The sequence below is a fragment of the Odontesthes bonariensis genome, chromosome 1 (genome assembly GCF_027942865.1).
Source record: "Odontesthes bonariensis isolate fOdoBon6 chromosome 1, fOdoBon6.hap1, whole genome shotgun sequence".
Lineage (NCBI taxonomy): Eukaryota > Metazoa > Chordata > Actinopteri > Atheriniformes > Atherinopsidae > Odontesthes > Odontesthes bonariensis.
Genome location: NC_134506.1, coordinates 18,748,230 through 18,764,906, shown reverse-complemented (window position 1 = coordinate 18,764,906; position 16,677 = coordinate 18,748,230). Strand labels below are relative to the sequence as shown.

The 16,677-nt window shown below is 38.1% G+C and overlaps 1 protein-coding gene across 3 annotated transcripts in view; it reads left to right on the top strand.

The window, feature by feature from the left end:
• Positions 1-16,677, top strand: part of gpc6a (glypican 6a) — a 155,682-nt gene that overhangs the window by 89,570 nt on the left and 49,435 nt on the right. For all 3 annotated transcript variants that reach the window (XM_075450630.1, XM_075450550.1, XM_075450499.1), the window contains exon 4: positions 9,303-9,468. In XM_075450630.1, the coding sequence (XP_075306745.1) occupies positions 9,303-9,468 (166 nt within the window). The remainder of the gene's footprint in view (positions 1-9,302; positions 9,469-16,677) is intronic.

Sequence of the window (16,677 nt, the reverse complement as noted above, 5' to 3'; positions counted from 1 at the left end):
CAGCACCCGAGTCTGCCTCAGCTTGTGTGCGCGCACACTGGTGTGAACTCACGTGCACAACCTCGTCCACATTGGGGGAGGGATTTGGGGGGCGGTTTGGAGCTTGGTAAAGGTTGGGGGAGGGACCTGAAAGTTGTATCAGTTCGAATTTTAGACTCGGAATTTTGAAAACCTGCCGACGGCAGCTTTAAATCTGAATAAATATTTGATTTCAGGTTTGGATCAGTTTTTCTTTAGACTTCCTTAAATAACCAAACTTTAAGAACCAAAAATGTTACCATCCCTTACCATCTCAACATTTTGGATATGTGGACAAACAAATTGCATGTTTGTGTGACAGGGCTTGAATATATGTTTTATTTAAAAAGTGACCATAAAAGGACAACTTTTCCAGGGCACTTTGATTTTCTACATCCAGACTTCTTTTCATTTTAATTCGTATATATGTCAGATAAAGTGTCGGGTAAACATAGTGAAATGTGTATTTTCATGGCATTGTCTGATACACTGGATGTATATGTTGAAACAGTGTATTTTTCACCCAACCACAATCTTTTCATTAACCTCACCACAAAGTTCAAGTGCCTGAACCTGGCCAAACAGCGAGTGAAAGGGCAAGTGGAATAGCTGTCTCAATGGGATCCCAAACTGGAGTCTCGCATTTATCATTCAGTGAATTGTAGATTTATATTTATTTTGACCTTTCTCCACCCTACTCCTCATACATAAGGACACCACAAGGATATTTGCACTGTTTGCTTTCAGTGTCTGATATTTCTCATTTGGATATAAAGGCAGACTGCAGAGACCGGTTGAGTTAGATGGCAAAGACTAATCCAAACTACGATCAACAGTTTCACTGCTTGAGACAGAGCAGAAGCTTTTTTTTCTGATGCCCAAAATTTACAGAATTTTCACAATCAATCTTCATCATCTTTTAGCTCACTTTCTTGTTAAAAAAAAAAAAAAAAAAACTTAGATGAACAAATTAATAAAAACATCACCATCCCTCAAGGAGCAATTTGACTTTACAGTAAAAAAAATGTTGATGATGTAACCTTCACGAGCACTGGTTAAACAAAGCTGTTCTATATATACACATTTAGATGGATGATATAGACGTCACTCTTACACCCCATCCTGACTGAAAGCGAGCGAGCGAAACTGACGCGATACGACGACGAAATTTCGCAAGGGTGTCCTGATATTCAGCCTGACGATTTTGTTGAAACACCGAGTTCTCTGGCGATTGCCGCCCATGCGGCCTTCCTTCTGTTCAGATCTTTGTGGTACGGGTGTTTGGGGTCATAAACCATTGGGTGCTGTTCTACGGTGCAGATCAGCTTCTCCTCGTCCATTATTCCCTGAGTGATGCTGACCTGTTGCTAACTAGCTTGTAAACAGGAAGCAGCGTGTTCATTTCAACCAATAAGAAGTGTTTAGGGATGGGACGCCGCCGCGAAATGTCGTCCAAATAGAGACAGCGAGGGTGATTTTTTTTAAGGGGTCGGTGTCATCGCTGTACGGAGCGACATCGCTCGCGGCATGTCAGGGCAGGCTGATTGAAAAGTACGCATTCTAATCACTTTTTATGAATCTCAACTCAACTCAACTTTATTTATAAAGCCTTTTAACACAGCCGAGGCTGAAACAAACTGCTGTACAACACGAAATACAAGGCATAAAACACAAGAACAATGCAAAAACGACAATAAACAACAACAATATTAAAACAATAAAAACAATATAACAATAACAGAAACAGAATCTCATGCTGGGAATAAAAATGGGTTTTAAGACGAGTTTTAAAAATGGGGACTCGCTCGCATTCAGTCCGGATGGGGTTTTAGGTGAACATATAAAATGTCCTGATGTGATTCCACAAGAATATATAACAGTATCTATGTGGTCACTGATCTAGATTTTCACATAGCTGAGTATCAGTATTTGAGATGAATATTTTTTTTACAGCCATATAGAGCTCTATTGAAAGATTTCATAGCAGATTTTTCTCAGGGCAGATGGAGTGACTTTTTCAGTAAGAGGGCTTGGTCCAATCGTGTTGGTTAGCTAAGGTCCACTGATACAGATGCACCAGACAAACTTCTCTCTCGCTCCCTCCCTCCTCTTTCTCACTGACTGTTTCCTACCCTCTCGCTGGCTCACAGCTCAGACAGCTTGCAGGGGATAAGGCCTCAGCCACAGTGCTGTGATGGCAGATGGCAACTGGCTCAAAAAGGTTGGCACGTCATTGGGAAATGTGCTGCACCAAAGATGTCCCTTTTAATTAAAAGATTTTGATCTGTAGTGAACTGCAGAATGTTGGAAAAAATGAAAGACGGCATGTGGTCTGGAATACAAGAAAATTACGAAGTGATAATATAGAAATGTACGGTATGCTCCTCTGTAGTGTATATGCTGTCATCTGTTTGATGCTGAAAACTCCAAAAGATTCAGACTCAGCCAGCCTGACACTGAGTGGGTGGACATTTTGAACAAAAATAAGGATGAAAATTGTCAGAAATTGAGGAAATATATCCATCGAGTTTCAACATGTGCGTACTTGTTCTCCATCTGTCTTATCCACAAGTGAAAATATGTCATATTATCTGAGTGTGGCTGCCTCCCTCTTAAGGCTTTTTTTGCACCTTGATTTAAAGCGTATGGGACCACATCTTTATTTAACAAGCACTCAGAGAAGGCTGTCAGCACCAGTGTTGTGACATTTGTCCAGAGATTTCTTGGCAGCCAACAAAGACATGTTTGCCCCTGACATTCAGGCTGGGCTGCAGACCTTTGGAGGTAGATGGACAGAGGGTGAGTGCTATGCTTTAATTCAGGAGACACCATGGCAGATGGATATCAGTGTAGTGTATGAAAGTCTTGTACCCACCAGAGATGAAGACTGGCTCATGGTGCACTGCGCCGAGTCATCTCACTATGCGTGCTTGGCTTTTAACGTGTTTGCACTTGTCTTGGTAAATTACAGAAACAGTCCCAACTCCTGCTCCAGACATGCCACATAACATGGTGCGTGTCAGAGTAGATCAACTGCCGATCCCAGTGCCTCAACAAATTCGGACACTTGAAATGACTCGTGGGGGTCGCAGGGGCCCACCAAGTACCACTGCGCTGTTTCAGCTAGGCAAGGCTGCTCGCATGTGGATTAATCTGTCACTCTCAGACATTCATTGATTTGACAGCGGCTGATTTTAGTGCGGTCCCTATGGAATTATCCTGGTTCCATCTTACTTTTAAAATCCTGGGTGGAAGAAAGCCAAAGTTCACGGAGAAGCACAGAAAGGAGGCGTGATTAGTGAAAGTATAAAGTGCTACAGACTGTTATTTCAAGTGACAACTTTGGTGCATAAATGGTGTCTATTTCATTCATCAAAAGTTTACCCCTTTATTTGTTCCATCTACTCTTTCATTCTCTAAATTGTATATTTTATTTGGAATGTCTGGGCTTTACCATAGCATTAAGAGCTCTCTGAGAGAGCATCTTGCACCAAGGCCATGGCTGTTTTTAACCATATCAGCTAAACCAATCCAGATCTGCAGCAAAATTGAATGTTTTCTTTCTTTGCCCATGCTTCACCTCTTTGTCAAGCTTAATGAAATTTGGTATGGTATTTTTTCTCTTTTTTTTTTTTAAACAATGCTAACACAGACAAATGTTTTTGATTATGTCACTCCACCTTGGTGGAGGAACTATATAGATGGAATCCACATCTGCGAGTCCTGCTTCACCTCTTCACCAAGTTTCACAAAGTTAGGTTTGACAGTTAGTGTTTACCCCATCCTGCCAAAAGACAGACAAACCAACAGCATCTATCACATACCCTGGCTTTTATTTTTGCTGAGGTACAAAGTAGGGCATCTGTTAGCACCTTCTACAAAGACCCATATGAGAATTCTCTGCTCTGGCAGCCTTCAGATTAAGATGTGGCTTTGTTTAGACAGCTAAAACAACTGAGTAAGGTCAGATCACCTTCATGGTCAAGTAAACTATATACTTTTCTTGAGAGGAGCCAAGTCGTCCATCACCAAACTCCTTCACATATTCCCAGAAACTCTTTTTTTTTCGTGCCTCTTTAATAAGACCTTTTTTTTATTAAAGCATGAGTGTGCATCATTAATCATGTTTTTTTTCTATCATAACTTTGATTAGATAATCACTAACAATAAAAAGATACAGTATACAGTCAAATATACAATGTTTGTTGCTTTTGAACTGTCTAATCTGTTTTGTGTATTTGTGTATAAGAATAGAACTGTTTGAATATTTTCTCCTACCAAAAACAAATACAGTTATACATTCAGCCATTTGCTTTGGAAGAAATGAGACCTTAAGTGAAGTTTTACACAGTGATTTGTAAAATCAGGCACATGTTTCTCTTGGTAGCAGATGGTAGTCTGATTTGCACAGTGATAGATCACTCATATTGCCATTGGCACTAATGGCTGTGGAATTGAGTGGGGACGCTGGGGTAGCAATGCGGTCATACATCCTTGTCCAATCAGTGCAAAGCAATGCAACCTGTCACAATAATTATGACAGAACTATTGAGACATTTTTTTAGCTACAGACTCTCTGTCCCACCAGCATTCCCTTTGATTGGCCTTGGTAGCTTGCAAAGTCATTGTCATTTCTCACAACTTCATTACTTGGTGGCACAAAGCAATTTCCATCGTCTGCACTCTTCCCACTCTGTTACGCCTAAAGGGAGTTCACACCATATGCGCATGACAACACCTTGTCAGAAAGACAAGGTAATGTCTTCAAACAGTGTTTTCCGGAGTTATCTCCCATTATAACAGTGAACCGTGTCTTTTTATTTGAATTATTTAGTCATATTTGACGTGCCTCATTGATGGTATTGATTTCAGGTGAGCATAATGGTTTCCAACTTTGGCTTTTATGGGATCCACTTGTAAATGCTTAAAGGTTGCTTTATTTTTGAGTTGTCTTTTGCAAACTCTGGCGTAAATGAAAGTAAATTAATTCATCCAACAGGTGTTAAAAAGTAAAAATCTGACATTTGAATGTTATAAAAAAGTCTTTGTAGCATTTTTTTCTATGCATAGGGAATGTACCAACTATCCATCTGGCTGTATCATATATTGTTTTAACTGGACAGATTCTAAAATCTTCTAAATGTAAATACACTTTTCCAGATGTAAGGTTTTTTTCGGTTTTTTTTGGAAATACTTTCCCCTTTGTGTATTTTATTCTGCCGTGTTGCCGTTTCTTCTTAGAAAATCTCAATACTTTCTCCACCAATGCAACACTCACGTATCCATTTGTGCACAAACACATTCTGCATGCAGCGTTATCATAGCACTTAAACATCAGATGAGTTGATTAGCGTTTTAATCTTTCTCTGGATCTGAGGCATCTCGCTCGTGAGTTCTTCCCTCAGCTCGCCGTGAGATATTCTACTACTCAACTGTAAATAAGTGCTAACAAGATTATCAGATTAGGCTTCATCCAGGGCAACGAACGACTGCTCGGCGCAGCAACTCCGAAGTAGAAAAAAATCCCTGTGAGTTAATTGTGTTAGGAGGCTCAATTTTAATGCAAATTTTTCCATAGTCTCACCAAGCTTAAGGGCAGATTGAAACACTTCATCAATTTGCAGTATGAAAAAAAATTCTCTGGTTGCCAGTTAAAGGACACGTGAAATATAAAGACTCTTTTTTGATACTGGTCTTTAGTTAAGAAAATGATTCCAGAGTTCTTCTTAAATTGTCTGTCTAGAAATTAGGCCAAGTGTAATTAAAAAGACACAAGTAGAGTAATCCAAGATTTTTTTTCCCGTTATTCAATATTATCGTGAATTAGTACTACACTAGTATGAGTCATAAGAAAATGTACAATTAACAATGCATTAAATGATGTAATTGGCATGTATTAAGTTGTAAAACATGACTTCTATAGCAGTTACAGGTGATAATTAGATCACACAGTATACATGTTAGCTTCTCTTTGTTATTGTTTTGTTACCTGATGGTGGCTCAGACTGAATTTAATGCCCTTACACAGGTACAATGACTGGAGCAGGCTAATGCAACAGAGAAAACAAATGGCAACAGCCCTCCTTCTCTTTCCTCTGAAAATATATTTCTATGCAAATTAGCCAGTGAAATCAAATGATTCAAGTAGCTTTATGGGAAAATGTTATAGTTAATCTGCAAGAGTTGAGTCATTGATGTGGGACAGGGGTCGAGAGATTGCTGGAGATGCATAAGGAAGGCGGTGGGAGTGGAAGTGTAATCTTAAAACTGTCTACTCCCTGTCTTACTTATTACAGATTGATAGAATGCTTGTAGCGTTCAGATTGTTGATTTCTGTGTGAATTTTGAAGAATAAAGCACAACGAAGGCACACACAGATCTAAAGTTAAATTAACTGTCACTGGCGACTACTTTACAAGTTGTGCGTGTGAGTAACTTTGACATCTATTGCTTTTAGTATATGCTAGAATAAGAATATGTATGATATTGAAAAATCCCAAAAGTGCGTACTTGGCAGAGGAAATCTAAGAAATTAAAGATTGTTCTCTCCAAGGCAAACAGTGATTGGCATGGTAGTTCGTTGTTTCTCAGTCCAAATGTGGTGACGGCACCTGGCTGTTCCTTCTGTTTGTCTTCTTGCTTCTTGTCCAGTTTTCTGTCCTTCTGTTTCATCTGAATCTGTCTCTCTGATTTGTTGGTGTTTGTTTTTCTGCATTTTTGGCTATGACTTTGGCTTTCTCTTCAGCCTGTCCTCTCTCTGTTTGCTCTTTTGCTCCTCTTTTTTTTCTACTGTCAACCTGTTTTTATTGAAGGGTCAGGGTAGGCCAGAAACAGACACCCATATATATAAAAAGAATAGACACATGAATATGTAGGTCACTGATTTGTTGTACATATTCAATAAAGGAATGAAAATATTAATAAAATACCAGCCAACCACAGCAGTTGATTTGATATCTCTTTCCTCTTTTCTTTTTTTCAAGTAGCATTATGTGAAGTACTTATGAATAGTCAGTGTTTTGCCTGCAGTAGACAGCTGGCCGATTGCTCTTAGCTTACAAAAGCCAAGATTTTTGTGTCAGTTCAAATGAGAGCTATGTCCTGAATTTTTAAACCACATCACTTATGCTTCAGGCAGTTATTTACTTTGTCACTATATTTTCTTAACAAAAATATCTGTGCAGCAAAATGATTTTAGAGGAGTTCCAGAACTGTCAGGGTTGCAACACCATGTTGCATGCAGACCAACTCTGTGTAACTGTCTCATGCAGAAGTGAGGTGGTGTGAAAATCCACAATGAAATTGCGCTGTGAAATGTTTGACCTTTGAGTTGTTTTAGTTTGTGGCCTCACTCTGAGTAGCTTTTAGCTTCAGCTCACCAGCCAGGAAACCATCTGAAAAAAATCAGAGCTCTTTGACTGTTTCTACAGCAGGCAAAACAGTGACTACTCATAAGTATTTCACACAACCCCACTTCAAAGAAACTGAAATGTACCTTTAAAACAACCTAGCTAATGCTGTGTAGTTCCCTTCAACAACTAAAACAGTTTTTACCCATGAGGATGCTTGATGGCAAATGTTTTTGTTGATGTGGTTTGTGAGGGGGGTCCTTTAGGATTTGGGAACCTAATTCAGTATGTCTCCAAGTACTGCCAGGGGTTTTCTCAGGAGAACATTTCTACGTAGTGGGATGCATCGATTTACTTTTATCTGCACCACCATCAGCCTCTAATTCTGCACTCATAAGCAACATGCAACTGCAAGATGAGAAAACTTGGATGCAGAAGCTTCCAGACTGAATTAACATTGATATAGTGTTGGGATTAATCTTTAGTATTTTGCTAATTCTGTCTCAAACCTGTTGTTGTGCCATCATAAAAAAACTTAGCATCGTTTAATTTTAACATTTTGTGACATAATCACTCAGAATCCCAACTCATGAGTATGTTCTAATGCTATATGTTATATATGCTAATGAATATGTTCTAAAAAATATATATATGTTAAGTACACTCCCAGAGAGATATAAACAATTTACAAGAACATGGCAGATTACATGCAGCAATGGAATTGACAGCAACCAACCTAGTTTAATGGCCTTCGTACAAGACACTGTGTAATGTTGGTGGCAGATTGCAAATGTCAAAGATGGTTCTTTTGATCCTTCCCGCTTGGTGCCAAGCAAGAGTGGAAGCTATTACATTAATAGGACACATCTCGGCCTCTGCTTCCACTGTGTCTCTCTACCTTTGCCTTATCACATCGCATACCACTCATCTTTTTCCTCCCTCACAAAAACATATGCACACACAGGTGGTCTGGTCTTCACATCAACAAAATCAGAGAGAAAATGAAACGTTAAAAACAGTCTGAATAGGAAAGGGAGGCTGAATGTGGTGTAACCTCAGAATCTCTGATGTTGCCATGGAGCTACAAAAGTGCACAAAGGTTTTTTTGTTTTTTTTGATTCTCTTTATCTTTCTTTTTTCTTTTTCTTCTTATTTGTGCTGTGTTTTTCTCACAGTGCGTGGTGCAGCTTTGTTCTCACATTTATTTTAAAAAGTTCAAGTTGCAAAAATGTTATGAGAAATGAATGAAAACTGTAGATACAGTTTCTACGTTTAACAACATAGCCATATCACGTTATTGCTATCTGCACAACAATGTGGCTTTTTTTTAAAGTGTGTAAAAATATTAGTTTTTGGGTAGATAGGACCCTCTGCCATATCTGAATTTCAGTCTGTACCGGAGACTGTAGTTCACTGCCTCACTGACCGATCTGCCGTTTCACATACACATACGCCAACACTCTTGAGAGTGAGTGCTGGACAAAATCTAAAGTCAGGCATGAATACAGAGGCTGACAGGCCAATTATCTGATGTACTCTCCGTTCTGCATCCCCACCTCTGAAGGAAAGCAGATGTGAGAATCCTGTCACTTTCACTCAAGCTGATACAATGACACAAACCAACAACAAAAGGCGCAGCTTTCACAAGGAATCGTGATGGACAGAGTTGTAAACCTTGTATCGTGACACAGTTTATCTTGTGGGTTGTCACATTTCAAGCTTCGGAAAATCCAGTGATACATAGTGAGGGGATCTTTGTCAAAAGTTAAAATGCGTGTCACTCCTCTTCCTCTTGAAGTTTCAAATGTCATTTATTTTTGCTGTGTGTTATTATAACTTGTGTCTCCTTTTGATGTATCAAACAACATGTCCTGAAACAAATAACCTAGTTTAATTAGACTTGACAAAACTGAAGAGCATCTCTTTGCTTTGTAGGTGAATGTAGTTCCAGGATGTGTCAGAGCCTTGACCAAGATGCTGTACTGTCCATACTGCCGCGGCATGCCTGGGCTGAAACCCTGCCACAACTACTGCCACAACGTTATGAGAGGCTGTTTAGCTAACCAGGCAGATCTTGATGCTGAATGGAACCTTTTCATTGGTAAGAATCAAATCGAGTGCCCATGTACCTGTTTCTCATTTTGTCATTGTAGTTTTGCCTGTCTGTCTGTTTGAAAACTTGAGTTTCAAAGTCTGTATTTCAAAGTCTGCATGTGTCTTTTCCGAGGCAGTGTCTTTGAATAATCTCGGTGGGAATTCAGTAGGATGTGCTGTGTAAGATTCAGCTTGAAAGGATTTACAGAGACAAAACTGAAATCTTATTTGTGCAACCATTTCCCCTTTTTTCCTGTCTGAAATGTTGTTTGCTATTGCTGGAAACCCTGGCATAGTGCTTAAAGCTCTTGTCCCTGCTGTTTGGAATTGATAAAGGAGAGTAGATCCAAGGCAAACACATATTCTATAGTGTTTCCAGCTGAGCTTGGTGAGTAATATAGCACTTCAGTTAGGCTGTAAGTAGCTGGCCATTGTAAGCCCTCCTGTTAAATGGATACCAAGGATGCACATAGAGTGCTCCCTCTGGATCTTTTGTAGGCCAGTGCTTTATTTGTTATGTACCCCAATCTCATTCTACCACCCACTCTAAAAGATTATTTTCAAATGGAGCAAGCTTTTTTAAGACACTTCCCTGAAGACTATGTGTCAAGTGAACTGCACTCCTAAGCTTTTGGCTGTTTGGTGACAGGTCTGTCATCTGAGAAACCGCCAGATGATGTAGCATTTGTTTTCTCCAATGGCACGTCTGAAGTCTCAGATCAACACGGGCCCTAGTGCACTGAATGAGATGTCTCGCAGCTTTATGACATGTGTTAAAAAGTTAGTGTCTTGTTTGGTTGTGAAGAGGCAAATCTACTGCCGCAAAGGGACGATGTGGTTGACAGCAACTGGAAGAGTTACTATTGTTGCAACAGAATGATGAGCTTGGTTCTACCAAAATGCCTTTGAGGTGTAGAAATTGTGGATTTTTTAATTTGGAATGCCATTTTGTACAGACAATTTTGTTTTACCCTTTGGAAAAAAAAAAACAATGTCATTGTGAGTGTCATGAATAAATATGTAGAGCCCAAGGGATGTTTATTTTCGCCATTAAAAGCTCTTTATTTTTTTTTTGCTGGCTGACAATTTGTATTCATTATCTGTTCCTAAAGAACTTTGACTTGCTTACTATGCAGCTCACAAGAAATATTGATTTTCCTTTCAGAGACAGCTTCTTAATGTATCATAGGTCAATTCACACAACTGAAGTACATCTTTGCATTTTAGAAATGTATAGATTGAGCTTGCACACAGTCTGTCATTGTCATCTCTGAAATCATTACATATTAGAGAAGATTTGATGATACGTGTAGTGTTCAATTTTTAAGAACCCTCAATGACATTTACCAAAGGACATAGCTTGTGCTTAAATGTCACTATTGATACAGATGATTAGTAAGACAGACTGCAGGGGAAGGGTTTTTTATTTAGGCTTACAATTCCACAGAAAGAAGGAAAATATAGACTGTGTTTAATATGTTCTACAAAAACAGGGGTATTTATGTGATAAATAAATTTGCCCCATTTTTATGAAAAAAAAAAGAGTTAATTCAGTACATTCAGAGTGCCATAATGCTTGTAACATTCATTTTTTCATGCGGGGCATTTTGAAATGTCATGGCTGAAAACTGTTCATAAGCAGTTAATCACATTAAGGTGAACTGGTCCCATGTACATGGTGCTTTACAGTGTCTGGACTGAAACTGAAATCATGAATGTCATAAGTAAAACTCTTGTATGCCTGCTCTTTGCTAAATGGGAATGTGACCTGTAATTACAGTGAAGTGGATTGAAAAAAAAAAAAGGAGAAATTTTCTTTGAAACTAACTAAATGTAGCAAGATGGCTTGAAAACATTTTCATCACTTTGAGGTGAAATGCCATATAATGATTGGCAGAAGAAAGAAGGATCTTATCCGGTCCTCAGTTCATTTCAACTCACCTCAGTCAAATGTTTGGTCCGAGAAATATGCTCTAAACTGATGTCTTACTGTATGATCTGTAAACCCTGTAGCAGTCACAGTGCCGTGTGGATTAAGAGTTTTTCAAACTTTGACAAAACCAACATTCCTATGGGGGATGTTTACGTATGTGGATAAAAAACAGATCTCCATTTTCTTTCCACAAAGGAAAAAGAGACAGAAACTGCCTAATTTACGTTAACCTTCTACCCTTTTGAGAGTTTTTGGGGAGTCGAACTCGCAACAGACGCTCTCCATAAATTGGGATAAACTCGAATGAACAAAGAACCTTTCTGTTGGAGATGTTGGAGACTTACTATCTTATCTTCACCATAAATCGAAATTGACATTTTAACACCCTTTCCCACCAGAGAAAGAGACCAGATGGCTACACACGAAATGAGAAGACTTCACTAAGACTCACTTTTAGTCGAACCTTAAAACTATATTAAATGTGTTTGATAACCGTATACAATTTCTTTCAGGTTTCCAGCTTGATCACAAGACGCATATAGAGACAATTTGTGCGATTCTGGCTTAAATATTGACAAAGAACTGATCTTGGTTGAAAATGCCCAACCTGCCTGATGGAACCACATTGCCCCCTAGTGGTCTGCAGTGTTGATTAGTTGAACATTTAAATCCCCGAGGACTCAGTAAAATGGACAAGATATATGCAACAATTAACTTCTAACGATGTCCCTTCGGTATCTATTTGGTATTTGTTTGGTATCCCCATTGTTAACACAGAAAATTAACATTGTGTGGTTCACTATTCATATGTCACGATTTCATAGATATTCATCTGAATTTTGAAAGTCATAATCATCAATTACGTTGTGTGTTATTTTGATGTCTTTATATTGCAAGTCTATGTTATATCTTTAATCTGCATATTTTAACAAGATGTAGTGTTTTCAGAATCACCGAGACAAATGTTCTATGAGACGGAGTAATGGAGAAATAAGAGTTTCTTTGTCTCATCCAGAAATCCCCACGCAAAACAGATCATCTTACACAGTTCAGGCATATCATTGGCTGAAAGAGTAGTGTAAGCTTACGTCACGCCCCGCCTCCGAGAGTCAAAACCCGGAGCCCGCGAAAAACACACGTTTTCTTGCTTCTTGTTTTTCTTGCTTCTTGCCTCTTGTTCCAGAAGAGTTTCAACCCAGAGTTTCAGAAGGAGATTTGAGCAGAGAACAGTTGCTCAGAGAGAGTTGGAGATGGTTTGAGAAGGAGAGAAGAGCTCACCAGAGTTTGGGAGTTTTCCCATAATCTCAGGAGAGAGCGGAAGGACGTGAGGATGAGCGATGCAGAGGACGACCGGAAGGAAGCTCTCCAGAACCCAGTGAGACCCCGGAGACGAGAAAGAAAGACCCTAACAAAGATAAGAACAGAATGAAGTTTTCCTACCCAGAAAGCCAACTCCAAGCATCCTTTTATTAATCTTCTGTGAACTTAAGTTCACTTCATCAGAGAAGCAACGGACCCACTGACACTCGGAAGATTCGATCATCTAACCACAGCCCTCGGCACCATCGTTCCCGTTTCCCAGTGAAAGAAGCAACTGAGAAGTCCGCTAAAGTCAGCCACCACAACCAGGAAGGCCCAGAGAGCGGAAGAGAAATCCCCTCGGACCCCGCGTGGCCGCTGCCGTGTTCCGAGCTGACTAAGCAGAACTTCAGCACAGTAAGACCGACCCGTTTTCACCTTAAAGTGGGTTTGATGGATGTCTCGAGGCTTTCACAGAATGATAAATTAATCCGAAATGTCAGAATTTAGCGTCAAATAGTCAGCCAACCTAAACTATTTGAATACATCCAGTATCTCCCCATTCCCCATATTTTATTTTCCATTCACTAAGTGTTTTATATAATCACCCATATTCAATGCATCTCCTGTTTGTTTTAAAGGTTCATGTTTTGGTCATATCATTTTAATAAATAGTTCATATATCTATATATATGTTATAATCACAGATTGTGTCGTATGCTTTCTTTACGTAATGTCTGTCCAACCAAACGAGAACTTTCACGAAAGTAGCGAGATATGAGACTGAATATTAATTGATTATTAATTGATTATTAATTGATTATTAACTGATTATTAATTGATTATTAATTTAACATACCAGGATCGTAAGATTCTAACAGTTTTCCTCCCTGACTGTAACTTAAAGTTAAAATAACGGTAGGTGGTGCCCTAAATTCGAGGTTTAACATAAATCCTTATATTTGATGCAAATGCCCCATTACGCTACAACCCCATTTTCTCTACAAAGAGATTTCTGCTTAAGAGGTATTTGTTAGTATTGGAAATTATGATTTAAAAACCGTTAACCTTTAAAACCTTTTACTTTATTACAGCTTAAAATTCTGTGTCTAAATGGTCAAGTTCTAGTAAAATATTATTTGATCTGGTATCTATAAGTTGGTGTTTAATAAACATGGAACACACCAATAGCACTGTACTGAACTGCTCACTTTTTGCACCCTCTTAAACATTGATGGTAATTTGCTAAGCATTCCCCAAAGACAATACACACAATGATATCAGCATTCTATTTTATTTATTTATTCGTTTTAGTTTTCATTTTTAATTATTTATTTTTTGGCACTAATTGTTCTTAACGTGTTGTTGTCTCAACAACAGCAAATTTAGTAGCATATCACCTTTTTTAAAGCCCCAAGAAAGCTGTGCATGAAAGTAAATCCAAAACCAAATAAATATATGTGATTTGTGTATGTGAATTTTGTGACAGTTATCATCTATATTTATTTAAAAAGACATAAAAAAAATACACCATTTGATATGTTTTTTAAATCCTATACCATTATACATTTTCATTCACATTTACATTTAAAAATGCCTATCCATGTGTTTAATTATGTGTAAGCATAATTAAATATATAGCCATGCCACATAATCGCTTTGGCTTTTGATTTATAATGAAAAAATAAATTGATAACAACAGGGTGAAAAAATGTGTAGAATGTATGTATCATTTTTTTGCTGTAAGCATGTTGCTTGCATGAGTTGCTAACAAAACCTTGATTTATTTATTTTTCTCCTGTAATATTTCCGCCTGGAGCATTTATGGGGATCAATCATCAAGAGAACTCTATATGAATCATAATTATGTTTTCAATAGTGTACAGTCGCATGAAATTAAATTGCTGTGTTTTCACAACTGTCTAATAAGCCATTTATATCTACAGACAGTGTGAGCGTGGGTCTTTGTGCATGAGTTTGTGTTGTTTCACTGTTATTTTTCTTGCTCTCCAGTACAATAACCAAACACTGGTTCTACAGCAGACTTTTTGCATTGTTCACATTTATTCACCCTCTGTATTTTCTCCTACATGCTCTGAGGATGAGCGTGACGAAGGGGAGTACCCAGTTAGTTGCGATCTACAACTTCTCCGCGAGATGTCACCCTGACACTCTGCTCATTTAAATGAACTGAATTTCCTTAAAGGCTTTACAAAGTATAAAATATCCTATAACATTACCAGAACGATAATAACAAACAAATCAAGGCATCTTGATTTGAAAAGTAAATGTTTGGCGGTCCAATTTAGAGCCAATGATCATTAGAGTATAAACAAGGAAATAATTGCAGAGAAGTTGGTAACGAAGATGTCAGTATCACACTGTGGCTTTAACAAGCATTTACTTGAGAGAGAGACCAAAAGTGTTCCACTACAATGCTTATTCCTGAAATATACATAACATTGAAGCGATTATGACCTTTGATGTAGCCTACATACAGCTCCAGTCGTGAGGAAGAGTGATTACAGCATCTATGCCATACATTTAAAGTTACAGTCACAGGGTGATAGTTTACTGTGTGTAAAGGTTACTGAAATGACTTCATGTCTTCCAGGCTGAAAAAAGGCAGACTGTCATTGAACAATGAGGATAATCCTGAGGAAGGTTGTGATTTACCTGCTCGGTGCTGGTGCTGAGTGATTCTAGCCACTCTGACTTTTAGTATGTGTGTGTGTGCGTATGTGTTGAAATATTCAGAGAAAGAATTCATGGTTTGGGCATTGGATGATACCAGGCCATCAGTCACCTGCCACCATGACAGATTTACCTTGCTCTGCTTCATGACAGACACATCATTATCATTTTTCTTGTCAGCACCTTGTTAAAATGTCCTCAGAGAGACAGAGAGAGGGCTCGTGGTGTTATTCAAACACTACTTTAGTTTTCAGGCTTACACTATGATCAACACCTCTTTTGACTGGCAATTGACATGAATGTAACATCATAATTTCAGCTACACATGACCAAAATTAATGACAAATGTTAACTGACCATGAAGTATTCCCTGTTTTCAAACAGTGATCTTTCTAATTACTATGGTTTATGATTTGATTTTTTTCTCGTACCTGATCTAAAAACAGTAATTGCCCAAACTGACAGCAATTTTGGAATGCTTGGCTCGTAAACACATCATTTAGTTACTTCAGTTAGACGTTCTCTGTATAGTTTTTCCTCTTTTTCCAAATGTGAAGCCCACAACCGCAGCTAATTATGCAAGTTTATATGTCACAAGACCTTGCCAAAAGGTCACACATATTCTAAAATGAAATATTTCTCTCAAATGATTTACATTTTAGAATTGTGAAATGAGATCACAGCGCACAAAAATGAACTGGTTCAGTTTTTATTTGTTGCAATTTCATAAATGAACTGTGAGCTATTTTTCTTCACCTGAGCATCCTTCTACATCTACAAGAAGTGTTTCAAAACTGCATCAATTACTATATAGTTGTACAAGTACAGACAGAGATTACCTTTCAACCCAGTCAATGGAAGAGTATTTTTCTTGAATGGTCTTATGCATAAATACGGTTTCATCAAATACATCATTTCATGTTATTATTATTTTTTATGTTTTTTATTTTATTTTATTTTTATTTTTTTATTGCTTTCACTGTTCTTTTATTGTTTTTATTTGTTTTTACTTATTCTTCTCTTTATTTATTACCTACTGTAAAGCACTTTGGTACATCGTAATGATTGTTTGTAAAGGGCTATATAAATAAAATACATTTACATTTATATGTTATCAGAAATAGTTGCACTCTACTCATACGGTCACTTTAAATCATCCTGGAAATATTGACAGTAAGCCATTGTGCTGTATTCCACCACTGAATGCATTGTGCTGTGGCTGCAAACTCATGATTTCTCCTAATTAGGATGTGGGCTGCTGTTGTTCTTTTGTGTGTCTTCTGACACCGC